Genomic DNA, 18,834 nt, shown 5'->3' on the forward strand with positions numbered 1-18,834 from the left:
ACGAACATATGGGCCACCTGATGGTAAGTGGTCACCATGTGGCCCATAGACATTGGCATTGTAAGAAATGTTAACCATCGTTTACATCACCAATGTGTCACCAACCTTGGGAACTAAGATGTTATGTCCCTTGTGCCTGTAATTACACTGGCTCACTCACCCTCACTCACCGAAAAAAACTTACTACTTACTACCGCAAAGGTAGAATATCTGATAAGTTTTTTTCGGTGATTTATATAGACAACTATTTTGTTTCTTGTTTTTGAGAAGACACTATGTGTTGCAATAGTAGATATTTAGAACAAGATGCATTTCATTTTACACATCTAATCTATGAAATACATTATGTGTCGTAATATTGATGAATGCTGTCTGTAATAAAACATTTAAAAAATCTTGATTTAATGCTATGTCAGTTATAAATACATATATTAACAAGCAAAAATCGATCGCCGAATCGTTAATCTGCTGTCGAAATATTTACTTCGAATACTTTTGGTTTAAAATTTTATTTAGCATTCTGAACAATTTCTTAAAATTATACATTTAATAAAACTATAAATTTGTCGTGTATTAGTAAGAAATTTATGCACGACATACACGTCGTATTATTTCATTTACACAAAATTTCTTATACTAAAATGATTAATAAAATCAAATTAAGCTATGGTTTGTTTATCTTCAGAAAAACTTAGCTTTATATGGGTGCGCTTATATTTTCTAGGATAAGGTATATAGTATATATAGGAAACAAAATGTCCGGCCAGCAGAAAGATAATTTTTTTTAATTAAAAAACAATACTGATTAGGTGCAAAAAAATAATAAAAGTATAAAAATGCTTGAAATATTAAAGTTGTTTTATGAAAATTACCTGATACACAGTAGTGACCGCGGACATTCGTAACACTACATGTATAATTTTTTTTAATTTTACTTTTCTATTCATTTTCTAATTATTTCGCATGAAATCAGCCAAGCATAAATTTTCAAATTAAGACAAATATTGAGATATTTAAGACAAAGGAGGAAAATTGATTATTTTGCCGAGATGGCCCAGTGTAAAGAAAGCGTGAATCTTAACCGATGATCGTGAGTTCAAACCCGGGCAAGCACCACTGAATTTTCATGTGCTTAATTTGTGATTATAATTCATATTGTGCTTGACGGTGAATGAAAACATCGTGAGGAAACCTGCATGTGTGTAAATTCACTGAAATTAGACACATGCGTATTCCACCAACCCGCATTGGATCATCGTGGTGGAATAAGCTCCAAACCTTCTCCTCAAAAAAGGGAGAGGAGGCCTTAGCCCAGCAGTGGGTCATTCACAAGCATTATTTTTAACAGGGGATTTTTGTAAATTTAAAAAAACAAAGCAAAGTAACAATTTTGATGACAATAATGGATGGAAATGCCAACAAAATGAAGAATGAATGTGAAAGAGTAGTTACAGGTACAAGACATATAACACATTAGTTCCAATGATTGGCAGCGCATCGACACTGTAAGTGATGATTAAAATTTTTGACAGTGGCAATATCTATGGACGGTGCTGACCGCTTACTATCAAATGGCCCATTAGCAAGACTACCTACTTAAATAAAAAAAAATACCTAAGCTAGTTGTGAGTTAACTAGTAAGTTTATGTAAAACGAGTTCAATTTTGTATTGTAATTTGCATTGTCACCAATACTGGATAATTTTAGCTTAATCATGAATAAGGAAGTGATTTAAATTTTAGTCTCAAGATTTAATTAACAGAAGTAAAAAAAAACTCTCGTAATTACAATAGTTGTTAATTGATTGGACTTAAAAAATATACTACGTTAAATGTTTATTAATTTTGTCGCATTTTTCCTTACTAATCATATTCGTTTGTTTGTCTACAAATGTTTAAAAATATCACGTTTATGTTCTACTTCTTGAATGAAAGTATAGCCTTAAATATATCAATGAACAGAATACAAACAAGAAACACCGTTTATAATGTTATTATAAATTTAGATAACGAGATACGTTTAACTATAGTTTTATAATGTACGTAGCTCGCATAATATGCATATACTCATTCCGTTGTCCGTAAAATTATCCCATTTTATTAAGTTATTAATCAAAGTGTTATATTTTACACTTCCAGAAATTACACCCATCACATTTTTCTTTATTTTTCTGATATTTTTTTCGCCCCTATTAGAAATATGAGTATAATAATATTTGGCGGCTATGTCTTTGGCTGAACCGTAGTATCAGAATAGTCCAATGAATAAGGATAAAGAAATTTGTGCCTGCATTTATATGTTAAAAATTAATATAATTGCATGACATAATCACTTTTACAGGTTATTATAATAAATCCGGAATTGTGTGTATGATATACCTTTTTGTTATAATTAATCGGTTAAAGCCATCGCATAAAAAAGTTAAATAAAAAAACGATAATGACTGTATTTTTTGTTTTAAACGAATTACTTACTTCTTGACATGGAGCCAATGGATTGATTTTTTCTTTAATGTATTTTATAAAAACGTTAGAGTTGAAGTAACGAATACGATCTAACTTATTACTAAGTATAATAATAGATTTTTATGGTATTGCATGTTGTTGAGCTGTTGGACCAGGTGCGAATAATGACAGTGTGGTGTTAATGAACTCTGCAGTTTAGTTACGGTTATCGAAATGTGATAAAAATGGAAATAAATATCTGAATCTTGCAACATATAGTATGTTTTTAATTGCTTTAAACAATTATCCTGTAAAAAGTTTCATAAAAGTTCTTTATAGAAGTTTCGTGAAAAATGTAAACAGACAGATGTACAAACTTAACCTATAATTAAACAAAAATTAGACCAAATGTATATAACTTACACTATTAGACTTAAAACCTTATAATTAGGACCTTCTTTTTTTTTTTTTTTAATTCTTTTCGTAATGTAGAGCTTAGTTTGTGAAATTTTAGTTTCAAGGACGGTGCTCTAATTCCTCAATCTTTAACAACATCTAACTACTCGTTAAGTTTCACTATAACTGACGCATTTTGCACAAATAAATATACCGTGACTTTGGTGTAAGAATCACCGTGTCGGGTTGAAAACGCACGCAATTTAAAGCCGCTATTGATACTGTTTGATCTCTATAAACATAATGCGCGCTTTATATTTATTATAATTTTAGCTAATATAAATTACAAACGTCACGTGTGTATTTTATTGTCTAAGTAAGAAAACCAAGATAAGGATCTTATTAGAACTGTCATAGTTGTCATTGATCTAATTATTATTCTAATGAACAAATGTAGTTATTTTAATTAGTTATAAAATAAGCAATGTCTTGTCCAGTCACAAGGATTTCCTACTAGGCATTGTTATTGTAATCAGAGGGACATGCAATCTGATATTGAACAAATCAAACATCGTGATTAAACAGATATATATCTGTACGCACGATTTTGAAAGTAATTACGTGTTATTTAAAGCCAAAATGACCTGCGGTCATTAATACTAATTCTGGATTACTAAGATTACTCTATTAATAGCAAAATCAGAAACTGTGACTTTTAAATCAATACTGATAGCTTATTTATTATGAAAGGTTATAAAAATGACATCATGCCACGGGGAAGGGAGAGCAGTAATGTTTACTGCAAGTGAAACCGCGCGGTGCCGCTAATATTTAATTAAAACGACGAAGTAGAAGTACATATATTTTTATATAATATTAAATATTAAGAGCTAACCGAAAATAGCCCAAATATCTTTTGCTTTTGGAAAACTCTCGAACTCGATGAGTAATCGCATTAACGGTATACTTTGCAAATAATTAATATGCAGTGAACTACTGTGGTCTAATATTATGCATATGGAGCGAGGTTATACGGCCGCGCGCGCAAGTGCTAATGTTTCCTAATCTTAATAGTATTATTATGGTCAAGTTAAGTTTTTGTTGTGCTTATTTTTCACACATTATTCAATACGTTTGTAAGAAAGTTAAAGAAATAAAACATAAAGTTACTATGATCTTACATTTGCTAGCTGAGCCCGCGACTTTGCGCGCGGGCGAGGTCTGTCTGTGCCAAAATTTGAGCTAATTTATAATTACGGATAAAAGTAATTTTTAATTATAAATATATAATATTAACATTATTAAAAATCAGCGATAGTCTATGAAGACCGTTGCACTGCAACGCATGTTTGGACGCTATGTACCCCTTAAATACTAATTTTTCGCTGGATTTAACGGTAAAAAAACATCGTGCGGAACCTTCATGTCTAAAAGTTCTCGAAGATGTGTGAAGTATGCATTTGCAAACATATACCGCCTTCAACCTGCCTTCACCGAGTTGGACTGGCCTAACTCTTCTCATATACAGAAGATACTTTTTTTTATCGCTAGAAAAACGCGTTACGCGTTTTCCCCCACGGGAACAGTGGGGGGGTTATGTGGGGCTTGCTGGTGTCCAAAGCGCCGAGTGCGCCCCGAACATCGGAATACCTATTAAAACACCAGCAGTATCCTTCCCGTCTGAACGAGGAGCGCCACGGGATCGCTTGCGCATGCTGCCGTGTCGCTCTGATGGATATACAGAAGATACAAAAGATGTTTCATTTGTTATAATAAATGATCTCTATCGCATAATTTATATCTTCGTAGTGAAAGATAAATACTATTACTAATATGTATCCATAAAATACTTAATTTGTTTTAGAACAATATATATATATATATATATATATATATATATATATATATATATATATATATATGTATATATATATATATTCAATAATAAAACATTTGATAAAATATCCTTTTTTAGCGCGACTGTACAACGTATTCAATAAATAACTCATAAATTTCAATCCTTAGAAAATATATTTCCTAAGAAAACATAAGATATATATTTAGGTATTTTGTCCTGTCATTAGATACAGCTAGTATTATAAATATTTATTTTTATGTATTAAAATTCAACAAAATGTACAATTAAAGGAATTTCTATAAATATTCAATAATTAGTTTTCTTACTAATTAATTACTACACACATCCGTCAGCTTCATAAATGGTTTTAATTGAACGAGTAATTATAACGAGAGTGCAAAAAATCATTAAGTAGACCAATTCGTGTTTTTGTATATTTTAAACAATTGGTTGCATATAAGCTAAAAGATGAAAAAAGCTAGTAGGGTAACCTCTTTGAAATATACTAATAAGTAATATCAGGACTATTCTTTCCTGATAAATACAAAAAAAAAATCCTAGTTTCAGGACAAACATAATCAACGTGGTCTGTTAATTTGTTGCCTCTTTAATTATATAACTTATTTTATCAAGAAAGTCTAGGTCAGCAGCGCTTACCAAGCGAACTACAACGCTGCCAAAATAAAAGATATACCGAAATAGTCCCAGTAAAAGCTTCATCATCAAAATGTACAAAAGTTATTTTCGTTATTATTGTGAACACTACATGTATGAATATATTTGGATTTGGATGTTTTTTTAAGATAATTATCTCCAATTTAAGTTAAATTATATAGGTGTTCTATATTTTTCATGGTGTTATAAACGATTAATACGGATTTCATAATGATTAATCAATCGTTGATAATATTTGTCTCGGGGTCACCGTCACGCACTGTCACTGACAAGGCTATATGACAGGACAATGAATTCGCGGTACTGCTAAGGAAGTTAACTTTTTATAACATTAGAACGTAATTATAGTCATTTATTGATAATTAATGTATATACATATATCACTATATATATTCTTAACAATCTTTGACCGAATGTATCAGTTTCTTGTGCCGGAATATATTAAAACAAAAAGAGAAAAGTGCGTTATCGCCCGTCATAGAAGAAGAATATCACTTTTGGCATATCTTTTGGAATATCACTTTTTCATCTATCAGTTTTAGTAGGTTTTGTTAGCATTTGAAGTAATTAATGAGTTTTTTGTTTGTTATTTGTGTATTTCTTATAATAAAGTCAAATACTTATTTCTGTATTAAAAAAAAAGTCATTTTCATTTCTTATGTGTAAGAATATATATAGATAATCAAATATTAGCAAAAGTTTTTTTCTTTTTTTAAATAACAAACTTTTATTTTGAATAAAAAAAATATAATTTTAATTTCGAATTCAGCCTTTAAATGACAAACTTGCTTATAAAATGTATATTGTATTATGAGATTTAAATATTTTTATTATCTACAAAAAATCTAAAGTCAATTCCAAATGAATGTAGTAGTTTATGTCTTTAATCATTTTTTATTAGGCACGTGCTAGGAACGCAGGAGTCGATCACGATTATCCTTGTATTTCGTATCACCGGCACCGCTGCTGTCACGAACTGATGTGGGTGTGGCTGTATAAATATTGTCCATTCTAATACGATTATAATACTTCTCATAAGTAAATTGACAAATACAAGTTTAGGAATATTTGTATATAATCCCTGTATAAACTATAAACCCCTTTAAAAATACTGTTTATGTATTCAAAAATTAAATCGACTTCAACTCGAAGTCGGCGGAATTTTCAATTTCAAAACATACTAAATTAACCGTCTAAATTAATAATGGGCTTATTATTTATTAACTATTTATCACAAGGCGTGCTAATCAACATACTTAATGTTTGCACATGCGATTGTGAAATCTATTTGCAGAAGTATTTAGTGATTATTTCAATTAGCTCATAATTTGTTTGTTGTATACATTTAAATTTTGCTTTCGAAATTGTTGTAGACACAGATGACATAAACAGTTCCCTAAATAAGTGATGATACACTGAGAAAGTGGTTTTAAATGTCGTTGTGGTGGCCATTAACGCTGTTTACATACGGCCGAACGTTTTGCATGACCTATTTTATTTTTAATCTAAGCAAAACATCATTGAATTTTTCTAGAAGTTTATTTACGATAACCCAGTTCAGTGGTCCCAGTGGAATCTTATCCGAAGATTGCGTTGAAGCCCAGGCAAGTAACACTGAATTTTTCATATCCTTATTTTGGTATAATTCATCTTGCAATCAGAATTGAATGAAAACATCATGAGGAAACGTGCATGCGTCGAATGAAAATCTGCCACACGTGTTTCTATCAATCCACTTTGGAGCAGAGTGGAGAGTTTCTTACCCATCTGTGTGATATTTACAGGTGGTAATTTTTTTTTTTAACTATTGTAGGTACAAAAACCCTTTAAATCATTTATCACAACATAATACAGCTAATTTAAAAAAAAAAAAAAAAAACTAAATATTTATAGCGCGTACAACTAGACATGATATAGAAATAAATCTTTTTCGTCAGAAATGTTTTACACAAACGTCACTATAGAAAATTTTACAAAAGTTGCATTCATACTCGACCATGATATCGATCTTACCCTAATTCATTTTTAAATAACACTTTTTCTACACATTTAAACTGTAAGCTAGTGTACATACGTTTGTATTGCGTTGGTTACGTTTATTGTTTATTTAAACAACTGTATGTTTTCATATTGTCGACATTTAGCATTCAACTCGGACTTAGATTTTATCTTCAGTTGCGCAGTATTTGAGTTATCGTCGAGTTTAGTCCACTTTCCAAACACTTGTACCATAAAACGAACATAAATCTGACTGGTTACAAAAAACAGCAGAAAGTTAAAATCGACCTCTTTAAAAGAGGAACTCAGATTGAACTTAAAAAAAAACACTATAATATAATAATGGCTTGATATTCTAATTTAGATTTTAAAACTAGTCATAATGTAGTTAAATCATCTTTTGCTATTTCACATTGACAATTTTTTTTGAAACATTAACATTTTTTTGAAAAATTTACAAATACAATACAGCTATGTTGATAAGAAAAATTTTAAACAATAACATTCACACACAAATTAAATTAACAAAAAACGTACAGATACAAACACGAAGCTCACGACGGGCACATAACATTCAAGTATATAAACCTAAAACTAATTACGGAAAAAAATGTATTTTGTACCAAGGAGCACGAATTATATAAAAAACGCAAAAACAATATATATTTATAAAAAAATACTTAAAGATCACATTTTCAAAGGTAATGCTATTAAATAATCATATTTCAAAAATAATGTTTTTAAAAACTTTCTAACAACATGTAAACCGACCTTTATGCTATTCTCAATAACAAGACAATTATTGAAATGTACCTACATATTCACAAATGTTTTTGTTAATCAAGTTTTTTGTAATACCGTCTATTTATTTGCGCACTCTGTATATTAATTGTAACTAATTTGTTAAGTTTATTTATTTCTCCTCGAAGTGATTGTAATCTTGAGAAATAAAGTGATTTTAAACCGTACATTTTATTTGATATTGAATTTCATCTTAGAAATCAACTATTCTTCAAGAATATGTATACTAGTATTCACTAAGTATAGATCTTTCTTTCCAAAGGATGAAGAGATATCACATAAAACATTATCACGCTCTTCTAGTTGTATAGCCCAAAGCTCTTGACACATAGAATATAATACTATATTTAAGCCCAATGATTAAATCTCAATAGCTATTGAGAGAAGTCTAAGTCAATTCATAAGTACTTGTATAATCGTTTTATAACAAAGGGGTCTGTGCGAACATATTACCACATAATGCATAACATATCTGACGTAACGAAACATTGCTTCCGATTATTTCTTGTAATGAATACGGCAATATTTTCTAATATAATAGTTTCCGAGCAACGTAACTAGTGTAACTTCTTCGAATTAAGTCTATATTTAACAATTCCTTTTGAAATTCATGCAACGTAAACCAATCATAATAACTTCGGAAGTACGAGTTCCGACAAATATTGATGCTTATTTTAGAAAGACAACATTAGTTTAACTTTTGTTATTTTGGGGCCAACTGTGGTCGTGAGTGTGAAAATCTATTAAGATGCCACGAACCTTTTTTGCTTTATAAAATTTAGTAATAAATCGTAAAAAAAAACAAATTGTAAATAAACCACAGACTATTTGTGAATACAAATTTAATTTACTTGAAAGATAATATGGGTATAAATATACTATTGTTGTCTGTACACATGCGATTCAAAATTAGTACTTTTACAGACTACAAACAATGAAACTCTTGGTTCAACGTACTGGTAGGTACTCACCAGGCTTAAACTCCGTCTATGGAATTAAAATTTACATACTCACGTTGGTTATTGCATTATAGATAACCTCCAGAATCATCATAGGTGAGTAAGGCCCTTAAATATTTTAAATATTTTTTATATGTATTACCATTTTAAAGGATTCGTTTTGGCAATAAGTACCTAACATTTATTAAGAGTAAAATTATAGGTATATGGTATATATAGTATTTTTTTAATAAATGTTATTGTAACATTTGAGTGAAATGTCTCTAACATAACGTTTTAAATTTCAGTTAATTACGAATATATTCCGTAATTTACTTTACCGTACTTCCTCTTCTCATGGATGTTATCCTAATTCACTTAGAATTTGACTTATATATAGGCCCCGCCTTTGCACCTCTGTATGTCACTATGGCTTCTGCCATAGGAATGAATTTAGACTATTCTTACGTCAACCTTATCATTTACCTGAGAGAATATACTCATGAGTATCTACGAAAGAAGTTCTGAGATTTATAAAAATTGAACATAAGTATAGGAATTTAACTACATCAACGCGTACAAACGAGTTGAAGTATATAATAAAACACATATTGAAATTGCTTTTCAAAGTTGTATATTGTTTATTTTTGTATAGGAAATATACAATTGCATACGTAATTTTCGTCGTTCAGTTGATGTCGTTCACTTTGACTAGATCCGCTGAATAATTATTGTCAATTACAGGCCACGGAACATTTTTTAAATTATTAACATTTTATTCAAAAATAATGTTAATATAGAACTAGTTATGAATGAAAACATACTGTGGTGAATTTGTAGTCGAAAATTATGAAAATTTTCGAGTACATGGTTTGTTATTTGGTAATGCGAAGAGCGTTTCAAGGCTTAAGGGGAAAAAACTATTCAAAATTCTCCATTTCATAACATTCATACGACTCGCCTGTGTCGTCCTACTTTAGTTCGGCAATTGCTTTGTTTAAAACGATATCGTATGCTTTGCGCTTACAAAACACATCCGACAACGTTTTAGGAACAACGTTTTAGGTTTTAACTATACAATCAAAATAAAATTTAGCATTTATGTAACGCTATTACAAATTAAGTTAAATATGAATGGGTAGCTTAAGTTATTTTTTTTAAATTACTTGCTATGAAACTTACGAAATAAAAAGCAACTATATGTCTAGAGAAATGTTACATAAAAACTGAATTATTAATTTACTAACATTATACGAAACTCATATATTTTAAACGCCTCTTCCCATACTAACCTTCATGAGGTCTTGACATCAAATGAAATGCTTTGATGTGTCAATTTACTTCGACACTCCATTGTACTGTGGTTCAATAGTTAATGATATCACATGTGTCAACTATTGTTGTTGATTGATGTAATTATCTTCTATTGCGTTAGCCTTGCCCGTATATTTATGACACGTCAACGTAATTTCGAGACCTTATACTTCTCTCCTTTCATTTCCATTGTAGAACCCATCGCAAATTATCTGGGTAGATAAGATCAACAACACTTATTACACCGTCATACAACAATGATACAATTATGTACATCATATAATCATTGATGGTATATTCGCACTATGTTATTAGCAATTCTGATGTTATCGGAAAGGTAATTTGAAATAAATGCAAAAAACTAGAAGACTTTCTTCGAGGCCCTCTGGGAAGGCTATATACTGGTTAACGGATGAATGAACCAAAATAATTACAAGCACAATGTACATAACAACAGCTACTCACATCGATAAATAAGGTGTAGGTTGGATTTGCCTGTATAAAGATTTACTTATAGTTTTAATATTACTAATGTTTTGGTAGAAGTGACCATAAGATGGTCCATTTTCTAAAAATAAAAAAGAAAGAATTGTAATGTGAGGACATCAAATATTATTTTGTTTTTATGCTGATTTATGTGACCTATTATTTCGGATAGTGTTACCTTTACACTAACAATACGGTCGTTTACTTAGATTATATATATTCACTAAAACGTTACAATGATTCAACATAATGTCCAATTATTTATTCGTATCACACAAATGAAAGCGACGCTTACTAATCTGACTCGCCCCTTGAATGTACGATGTTGTACAGTTTCATACGTATTTCCCTGTTTACGAATGTAAACAAATACATCTCTTACACAAATCTATTATTCGCTTAGGAAATAAAATGTAAACTTTCTCTTAAAAATCGTGTTTTAGAGTATACGGTGTTGCAACAGATTATATATAATCTAGAATATATTAAAAGTTTATATTCTTATAAAGGATTTTGGCTCTGTTTACACAATCTGTTTATCTACAATCGTGTAATAACGTCGTACGCCTGTATTTGATTGACGTATCCATTTTTAATCAGTAACAGCCTGTTAATGTCCCACTGTTGGGCTAAGGCCTCCTCTCCCATTTTTAATAGACCGGTCAAAATAGACAAAAAAATAGTGGTAAGCTTACTTTACTTAAATTTGCTCTGGTTGAATTTTTTTTTTTTTTTTGGGAACCAGAATGGTCAACTCTTATGAAAACATACATTATTATTTCAAAACGAATGTGACTATGAAGCAGTCACTTTTATCTAGATAAAAAAACTGGCTAAGTGCGAGTCGGACTCACACACCAAAGGTGCCGTACAAACTTGTAGGTACAAAATTTCTTCACCCATATTTTTTTTTTTGAGATGTAACTACAATTTACAGTTTTTTCTTCATACATTACTTCTTGCCAAACGTGATTCTCGGTCAACGGGAAAGTTTTGATTCTCTTGCGTGTCACAAAATATAAGGCTTAACCGCGGCATATAAACAACCGTATTTTTGATTACGTTGACTTGAAAGTGTAATATTTCCACTGCTTCAAGAAATTGTAGACTTGAGTATTTGATATTAAATTTAACTTGATACATCCACGCGTTCCTAAGATAAAAGAAGTATTTAGAGAAGGACATACGGACAACGAAGTGATCCGTTTTTCCTTTTGAGATACGAAACCCTAAAAATTGGGTTCCTCTTAATTATTAGAAAAATATTATTTTTGTAAATTCGTCACCGATTAAGATTTAATCGTTTTCACCCCCTATGCTAGTTCCTGGGCTTTGTACAAGCCAGTCCGTATAGGTACTACCAATTAGCAATTCTAGGGTCCATCGATACTCTGTGTTGCTGTTTTGGTTTAAAGTGTGAGTGAGGCAATGTAATTCCAGATACGGTATATAAAAATACTTAGCCTTTACTTGGACATATAAAAACAAAAAAATATATGTTAAACTTTAACTACATAGCAGTGTGACGTCACAAATATGATAACCACCCAGCTTATGTCGGTAACCGTCAGTTGGCCGGCTGGCGCGTCTGCCTTCCGATTATAAATTAAAAAAAAAAATGTATGAACGTAAGATAATTGGAGCATACCAAAAACATCTCGTCTGCCCTATCGTTCGAGTCACACCCACGGCTTCGACACAAATGTCAATGTCGTCGTTACTCATCGTTGGAATACGCAAAAGATATTTGAGTAAGGTCTACTGAATAATTGTATAACATTTAAAGATCATGTCGTATTGTTCACAACAAATGCTTGGACGTTTGATTTAAAATATTATTACAAGTAAAAACTTTCGATATATTTCTATATGTAACATTTGAGAGTTTCACGTTTCTGATGTTTCAAATTTATTCGTTGGATTAGTCTCTAATACAAATCTAGAAGCACAACTATTTAGTTTATGCTTCTTATCAGTAGAATCTACATTGCGGACAATTTAAATAGTATAATTAAATATAATTAAATTAAGTTACATGGCGATTTAAAAGTGTTTTTGTGAAAAAAAGAGTTTTTTTTTATTAGGAAAGAAAGTATTTATCATTTTATAATCGGACTATTAGATGATCCCACACACAAACAATTTATCAAACATATACTCGTATGAACATAAGTCAGACTTGTACGAAGCTTTTAATCGTTTCACTACACAATATTTAGTTTAGTCTTCGTGTTTCCTGATAAAAATGACTTACGTTCAAGAATAGAATAAATAGCCTTTACGTAGGTAAATATATTTCATATAAAAGCTTTACATTAAGCTTATTCTATTTAGAGTTTCAACATTAAATTTGTTTATTAAAACTTATATTAACACAAATTTGTTTTGAATTTTATTCATAATAATTCTTGTTTAATTAAAGTCACATTATATAACTAAAATATATACATCTGTGTGTCGTATATTATAGTATTTTATTTAAGAATTTATTCATAAATATTTTAATAGAGCAAACGTCTTATTAATAGTCAATAGCATGCTGACAGTCCATTTCGTATGTACATATCTATTTGATGTCACTGTCAAAGCAATCATTAGCAGAACTGTAAAAAAACCACCGCGCTAATAACAGTAATTGCTCTAATACCACAATACGGTCAGAATTTTTTTTTTATCATAAATATTTTAATTATATATTTTATATACTAAAAAACATTTTAAAAGAAACGAATACATACCTTGTTGCACATTTTCTAGAAGAATACTTTAATTAAAATAACACAATTTATTATTACAATAACTTTAAAAATAACTACTTTATCCTTTACATTGTATATATGTAATACCTATAAGCTATGTATTATATACAGATTAGATATATAAATCAAATTATTTGATCGTATTCAATGTAATAGAGTTATGATCAAAATCCTTCTGTATCACAACTTAATTAATAATAAAATTTCTGAGTTTGTTATTTTGAGTTTGGATTTTAATTGTTTACAGATAGTTTGGGCGGTAAGCGGTGGAGCTGGATACAATTGTCCGTATGGTCAGAACTGTGGGTACGAGCCCGCCCCGCCAGGCCGTGCGCCTGCATGCGCACAGCCTGGCCTGACGTACTGCATACACCCAGATCCGTACCCTGAGTGAGTACAAATATAATATGTTTTTTAATAATTTTTATTGTATAAAATAGGTTGGCGAACGAGTAAATAGGCCATATCACGTCCTATAGACATTGGCACTGTGAGAAATATTAACAATTTCTTACATCGCCACTGCGCCACCAACCATAGGAACTAAGATGCTATATCCCTGCTATGCTATGCTAGTGCTTGTAAGTGATGTAATTAATTAGAAACCAATATTCCCTCATATTATCAAATTTTAAAATGTTCTAAATATTAAAATGTTTTAAATAATATATAAGAATATTTGAATGGTATTTTTTATACATCAAATCATTTCAATAGCTATAATATAAACAAATATTTATTTATATTTCAGTAAAGTAATACGAAAATTAGTCGAAGCTGGCCAGTACGACATCCGAACTCTCCTGTCCGATGAAAGCCGTGACGACTTCGAATCCAATAAAAAGACGACCTACCCGTACGGGTATGGACCGAACTCTCTTCCACACGTGGACCAAATCTCGCTCGTCGACGATGACGTCTATCACAAGGACTACAATACGAAATTTCACACGAAATTTAATCACGGTAAAGATATATATTTTCGCAAACATCTTTCTTTACCTTAATCGGAAATCTTTCTTAGATTTGACAGATTTTTTTATATTTTCATGACAGGAGGAAGACAACCAGATGATCTACTTGTATGCTAATAATAATAATATAATGCATCTTTTGTATACACTTGTATGCTAATATGAATCACGCCATCTGTCACTGACACGCGATAAAGTGAGATCTTTGTCGAGGTTTTATATTTTAACGTATATAAATGTGCATATTCAATCATTTCAATTATACATAAAATGCAGACAATTCGTCGATTTTACATATGAATATTTCGGTGGTTATAATATATTTCAACAATAACTAATACTATAATTAGATGATTACGCGGAATGGCACACGTGAATTTTTCAATTCGTAGACAGTTACATTCAAGATACTTTCGCATTTATTTTAGTAGCGATTACCGAAGAAGGCCATTAAGTTGATCATAACTAATGAAACTATTAATAATTTCCATACGATGAAGGGTTTAGCATAAATTACATATTTTCTGACAAATTAATTATAATCAATCGACTTTGACGAAATTTCTTAATTAGACAGCTTTCGCTCTCTATTATTACTTAATATTAAAATTGATTAAGTGAGTTTGTTTATTTGTGTGTTTATTACGTTTTCACGCCTGACCTACCCATCAGCTGATCATAAAATTCTGCATGCACGTTATCAGAGGTAAAAACGACAGAATAACTAACACCTGCCCTCTTCCCCCCCACACGCCGGGAAAAGGCGCGGGCGGATGTAACCTTGTGATTTAAAACATACATTTTTTAATTAATTATAAATATATATCTTGAATTGAATTCATATGTTACCGTTTTTTATTTTTCAGATGTATATTCCGACAAAACACCATTACAACCTCCTTTATCGAACAACCCAACGCCATACAACATTAAAGCATATCAAGCTTCCAATCATTCCAAATTCGGATTCCAAGGGTACCACACGTCGCCACCATCGTACTGGAACCCTACCATCAACCAGTATGATTATGACAATAGACGTCTAAGACAGAACAGCGACATGCCTAACTTGAATGCGTACAATCCTAACTATTTTAACTCGCCATTATATCAAAATTATGAGGCAGATTGGCTCAGAGCTTCGAGTGGCGTGACGCAGTTTAATCCAAATGAATGGTGGAAGTGAGTAGCAAGGGGTTTATACATTTAACTTGAGAAAAATATTATTTGGTTCGGTGAAGACTTACTAGAAACGTAATTGTGCCGTCAACACATTTTTAGCCTTTTTAGTTGTACTCCGTATTTGGCATGATGACGAAATCATAACAATTTCTTATTTTATTATTGTAATGCATTAATCAGTCAGTACAGGGTACTCAAACAATTGTGTGACGTGTATAAATAAATATATATTATTTCTTCGGTCTTTGAGAATACTCAATAAGCCAATAGTCTAACCTCACCTGGATCCGTCTCTGAATATTATAACTAAATGTATAAATTAACATTAAATACTAATATATAGCCCGTTTTAAGAATACAAATATAAGCAGTCATCAAATTTTTTTTATTCTAATCGTAGTCGATGTATGTTTGATACTAGCGTGTTTTTCCGTTTGTACCATTATCTTATTTAACAATGAATAGCGCTCACTCACTGCTTGGTCACAATATGTCTTGAAGTAGCAATAATTAATAAATATAATTTGGTGTCAAATTAACACAGGATACAAGAAATCACAAGTTTTGTATTAAAGAGCTTATAACCTTCTTAAGTTTTATCACTTATAAATTACAATTTTAGCTTATTGTAGTAAAAATACGGCTAAGAAAGCAATCAATTTTAAGAGAGTGATTGTTATCTTCATATCCTAACCATGTTCTAATAGTTCTATTATGTTTCTATAATTAGATATGTAGCACCGTCTCGTTCTGACTCTGACGTGACAATACAAAGATCTATCACGTTTCCGACACGCACAACGACTCTCCGACGCACGAGAAGGAGACGTAATGCTGAATTGGTAGCGGCTGCAGAGAAGCGGACCCTCACAGGCACTGAGGCTTTAAGGATAGCTCTAGGATTGGCGAAGTAAGTACTATTAAAATTTTGGAAATATTTTTTTCAGTGTCTGGTCTTTATCTGGTATATGCATCATATAATCTATAGAATTAAAGCGTTGATATATTTTTGTATTGTACAGCGAAGACGTATCAGCTGAGCGACCAAGGCGTCAAGCAGCAAATACCGAGGAATTGTGCCGCGTACGTACACAATTTATCAATCCCCGCGCAGCCCTCAACAATAAAGGCAATTGGCGATATGTCGTCAATATGCCAGACAATATGACACAACTTGTACGAGCTGAAATTTGCACGTAAGTTTAATCTTCTAAACATTTTAGTATTTACTCAAGACAAATATAAAAGATTGCCATCTATGGCTTTATAGAAGTACTAATAAGAAATTCGTACCGTATAGTGACATCTATTGTTTAATAGCTATATTAATTCTAAAGTGTGTTTTTGTGTATTTTTATCATTTTAATAAAATTAATAGATGTATTTTTATACAAAAGGTCCACAGAATGCAGTGGATTATGCACGATACCCCTTGGATACAGTTCCCGATGCGAGCAAAAGTATATTCAGAAACGCTTGGTGGCACTGGAATCGAGTGGACAGAATTTATATACTGATGTTTTTTGGATACCAAGTTGTTGCCAATGTACAATAATAAATAACAATTAACATTATTATAATTTTAATAGATATTTTGTGATGTAAATTTAAGGAAAAAAAAAATTCGTTTACTTTTAATTCTGCTATTTAAAAACAGATGGCGCTGTAAGCATTTTATATTTGTGCATATATATTGTGTGACTAATAATAATAGTTTTTGTAAAACATATTTTAGATATAATACATTACGAATATTTATGTTCAAGATCATTTACCGTTTTTCCTTTAACTTTTATTTACTTTGACTTATGCATTATCATGACATTATTGTAATATTTTTCAATTGCGTAAAAAGCATTCTGTAATGGGGTCGTGTGTTTCTATTAGGTGAGATTGAATTAGATTATCGTAGCATCTTAAAGGCAGAGTATTATGATTATGTATAAAAATGATAGGTATATAGAAATATTTAATCAAGTATTATGTGTTTTATGCGACTTGTAAATAGTAAGAATGGCCGTTACACGATGTTACCATTAAATGATTTATAAATATGTATAAAATAAACGATTTAAATTTAGGTTCGGTTCATTGCACAATATTTTATCAAGTTACGTATAATGATAATTTTAAATATATAAATATGCTTACTGTATTGATCTCTGCGATGGATTCCGGGGCTCGCTCATTTTTAATTAATAGGTACGTAATAAATTCATATAAGAATGTTTCATTTTGTACTTCTAACAATTATAACGTTTATTTTGAAATAGTTGGCTTTTAACAATTGTATGTGTATTTTCTATATTTTTTTTAATAATTCGTATTTATATTATAAAAAAATATATGTATCATACGTTATGTTCGTTTTGCTAACAAAATAAAAAGAAGCATGTCCTCCAAGTCTGGGCAAAGGCCTCTCCCGTCGAGGCAAACGAATATGAAGCTAATTCCACTGCGCTTAGCTCACTTGTGTCAGATATTTTTCCTATATTTATGTAGGCTACTATGTTTTTCTTAATTTTCGAATACAAGATTAAAATAAATACATTATATAGTATATGAATTTCTGCATGCATGGATTTGATTCCGTAACATCGGTCCACATCTTCAATCCATCGCATCTAAAGAAAAAATAAATCACATTCAAAAACAAAACTAAGATAAACTAAGCTGTTGATTTGATTCCGTTTTGCTAAATACTCTGTTAATAAAATGATGTCTTTGTCTTTATTATAAAACTTTTGATATTATAGTGTATAAAACAATGTATAAAAATATATATTATGTATTTATAGCCAGCTATTTCCAGTGTTCAACTAAAAAATTACGTATAGAATTAAGAATGTTTGGATTAAAAAAATATATTATCTTGCATTTTATTATATTTCTAATTAAATTGTTTCAAAATGAAAATAATTTGTGAATTTATGCTGCATAAATAAAGCAATTTTTTATGTATTTACATTTTATTATTAAAACCAATTAATCTATAATAAAATCCTTCAC

The 18,834-nt window shown here is 30.5% G+C and overlaps 1 protein-coding gene across 2 annotated transcripts in view; it reads left to right on the forward strand.

Annotated features, from left to right (window-relative positions):
* LOC126768673 (protein spaetzle 5) overlaps positions 1-18,623 on the forward strand; it is a 30,089-nt gene extending 11,466 nt beyond the window's left edge. For both annotated transcript variants that reach the window (XM_050486917.1, XM_050486918.1), the window contains 6 exons: positions 13,917-14,059; positions 14,421-14,635; positions 15,510-15,825; positions 16,556-16,735; positions 16,848-17,021; positions 17,223-18,623. In XM_050486917.1, the coding sequence (XP_050342874.1) occupies positions 13,917-14,059; positions 14,421-14,635; positions 15,510-15,825; positions 16,556-16,735; positions 16,848-17,021; positions 17,223-17,394 (1,200 nt within the window). In that variant the 3' untranslated portion in view covers positions 17,395-18,623. The remainder of the gene's footprint in view (positions 1-13,916; positions 14,060-14,420; positions 14,636-15,509; positions 15,826-16,555; positions 16,736-16,847; positions 17,022-17,222) is intronic.
* Positions 18,624-18,834: the final 211 nt, after the last annotated feature.

This window comes from Nymphalis io, chromosome 5 (assembly GCF_905147045.1).
Source record: "Nymphalis io chromosome 5, ilAglIoxx1.1, whole genome shotgun sequence".
NCBI lineage: Eukaryota > Metazoa > Arthropoda > Insecta > Lepidoptera > Nymphalidae > Nymphalis > Nymphalis io.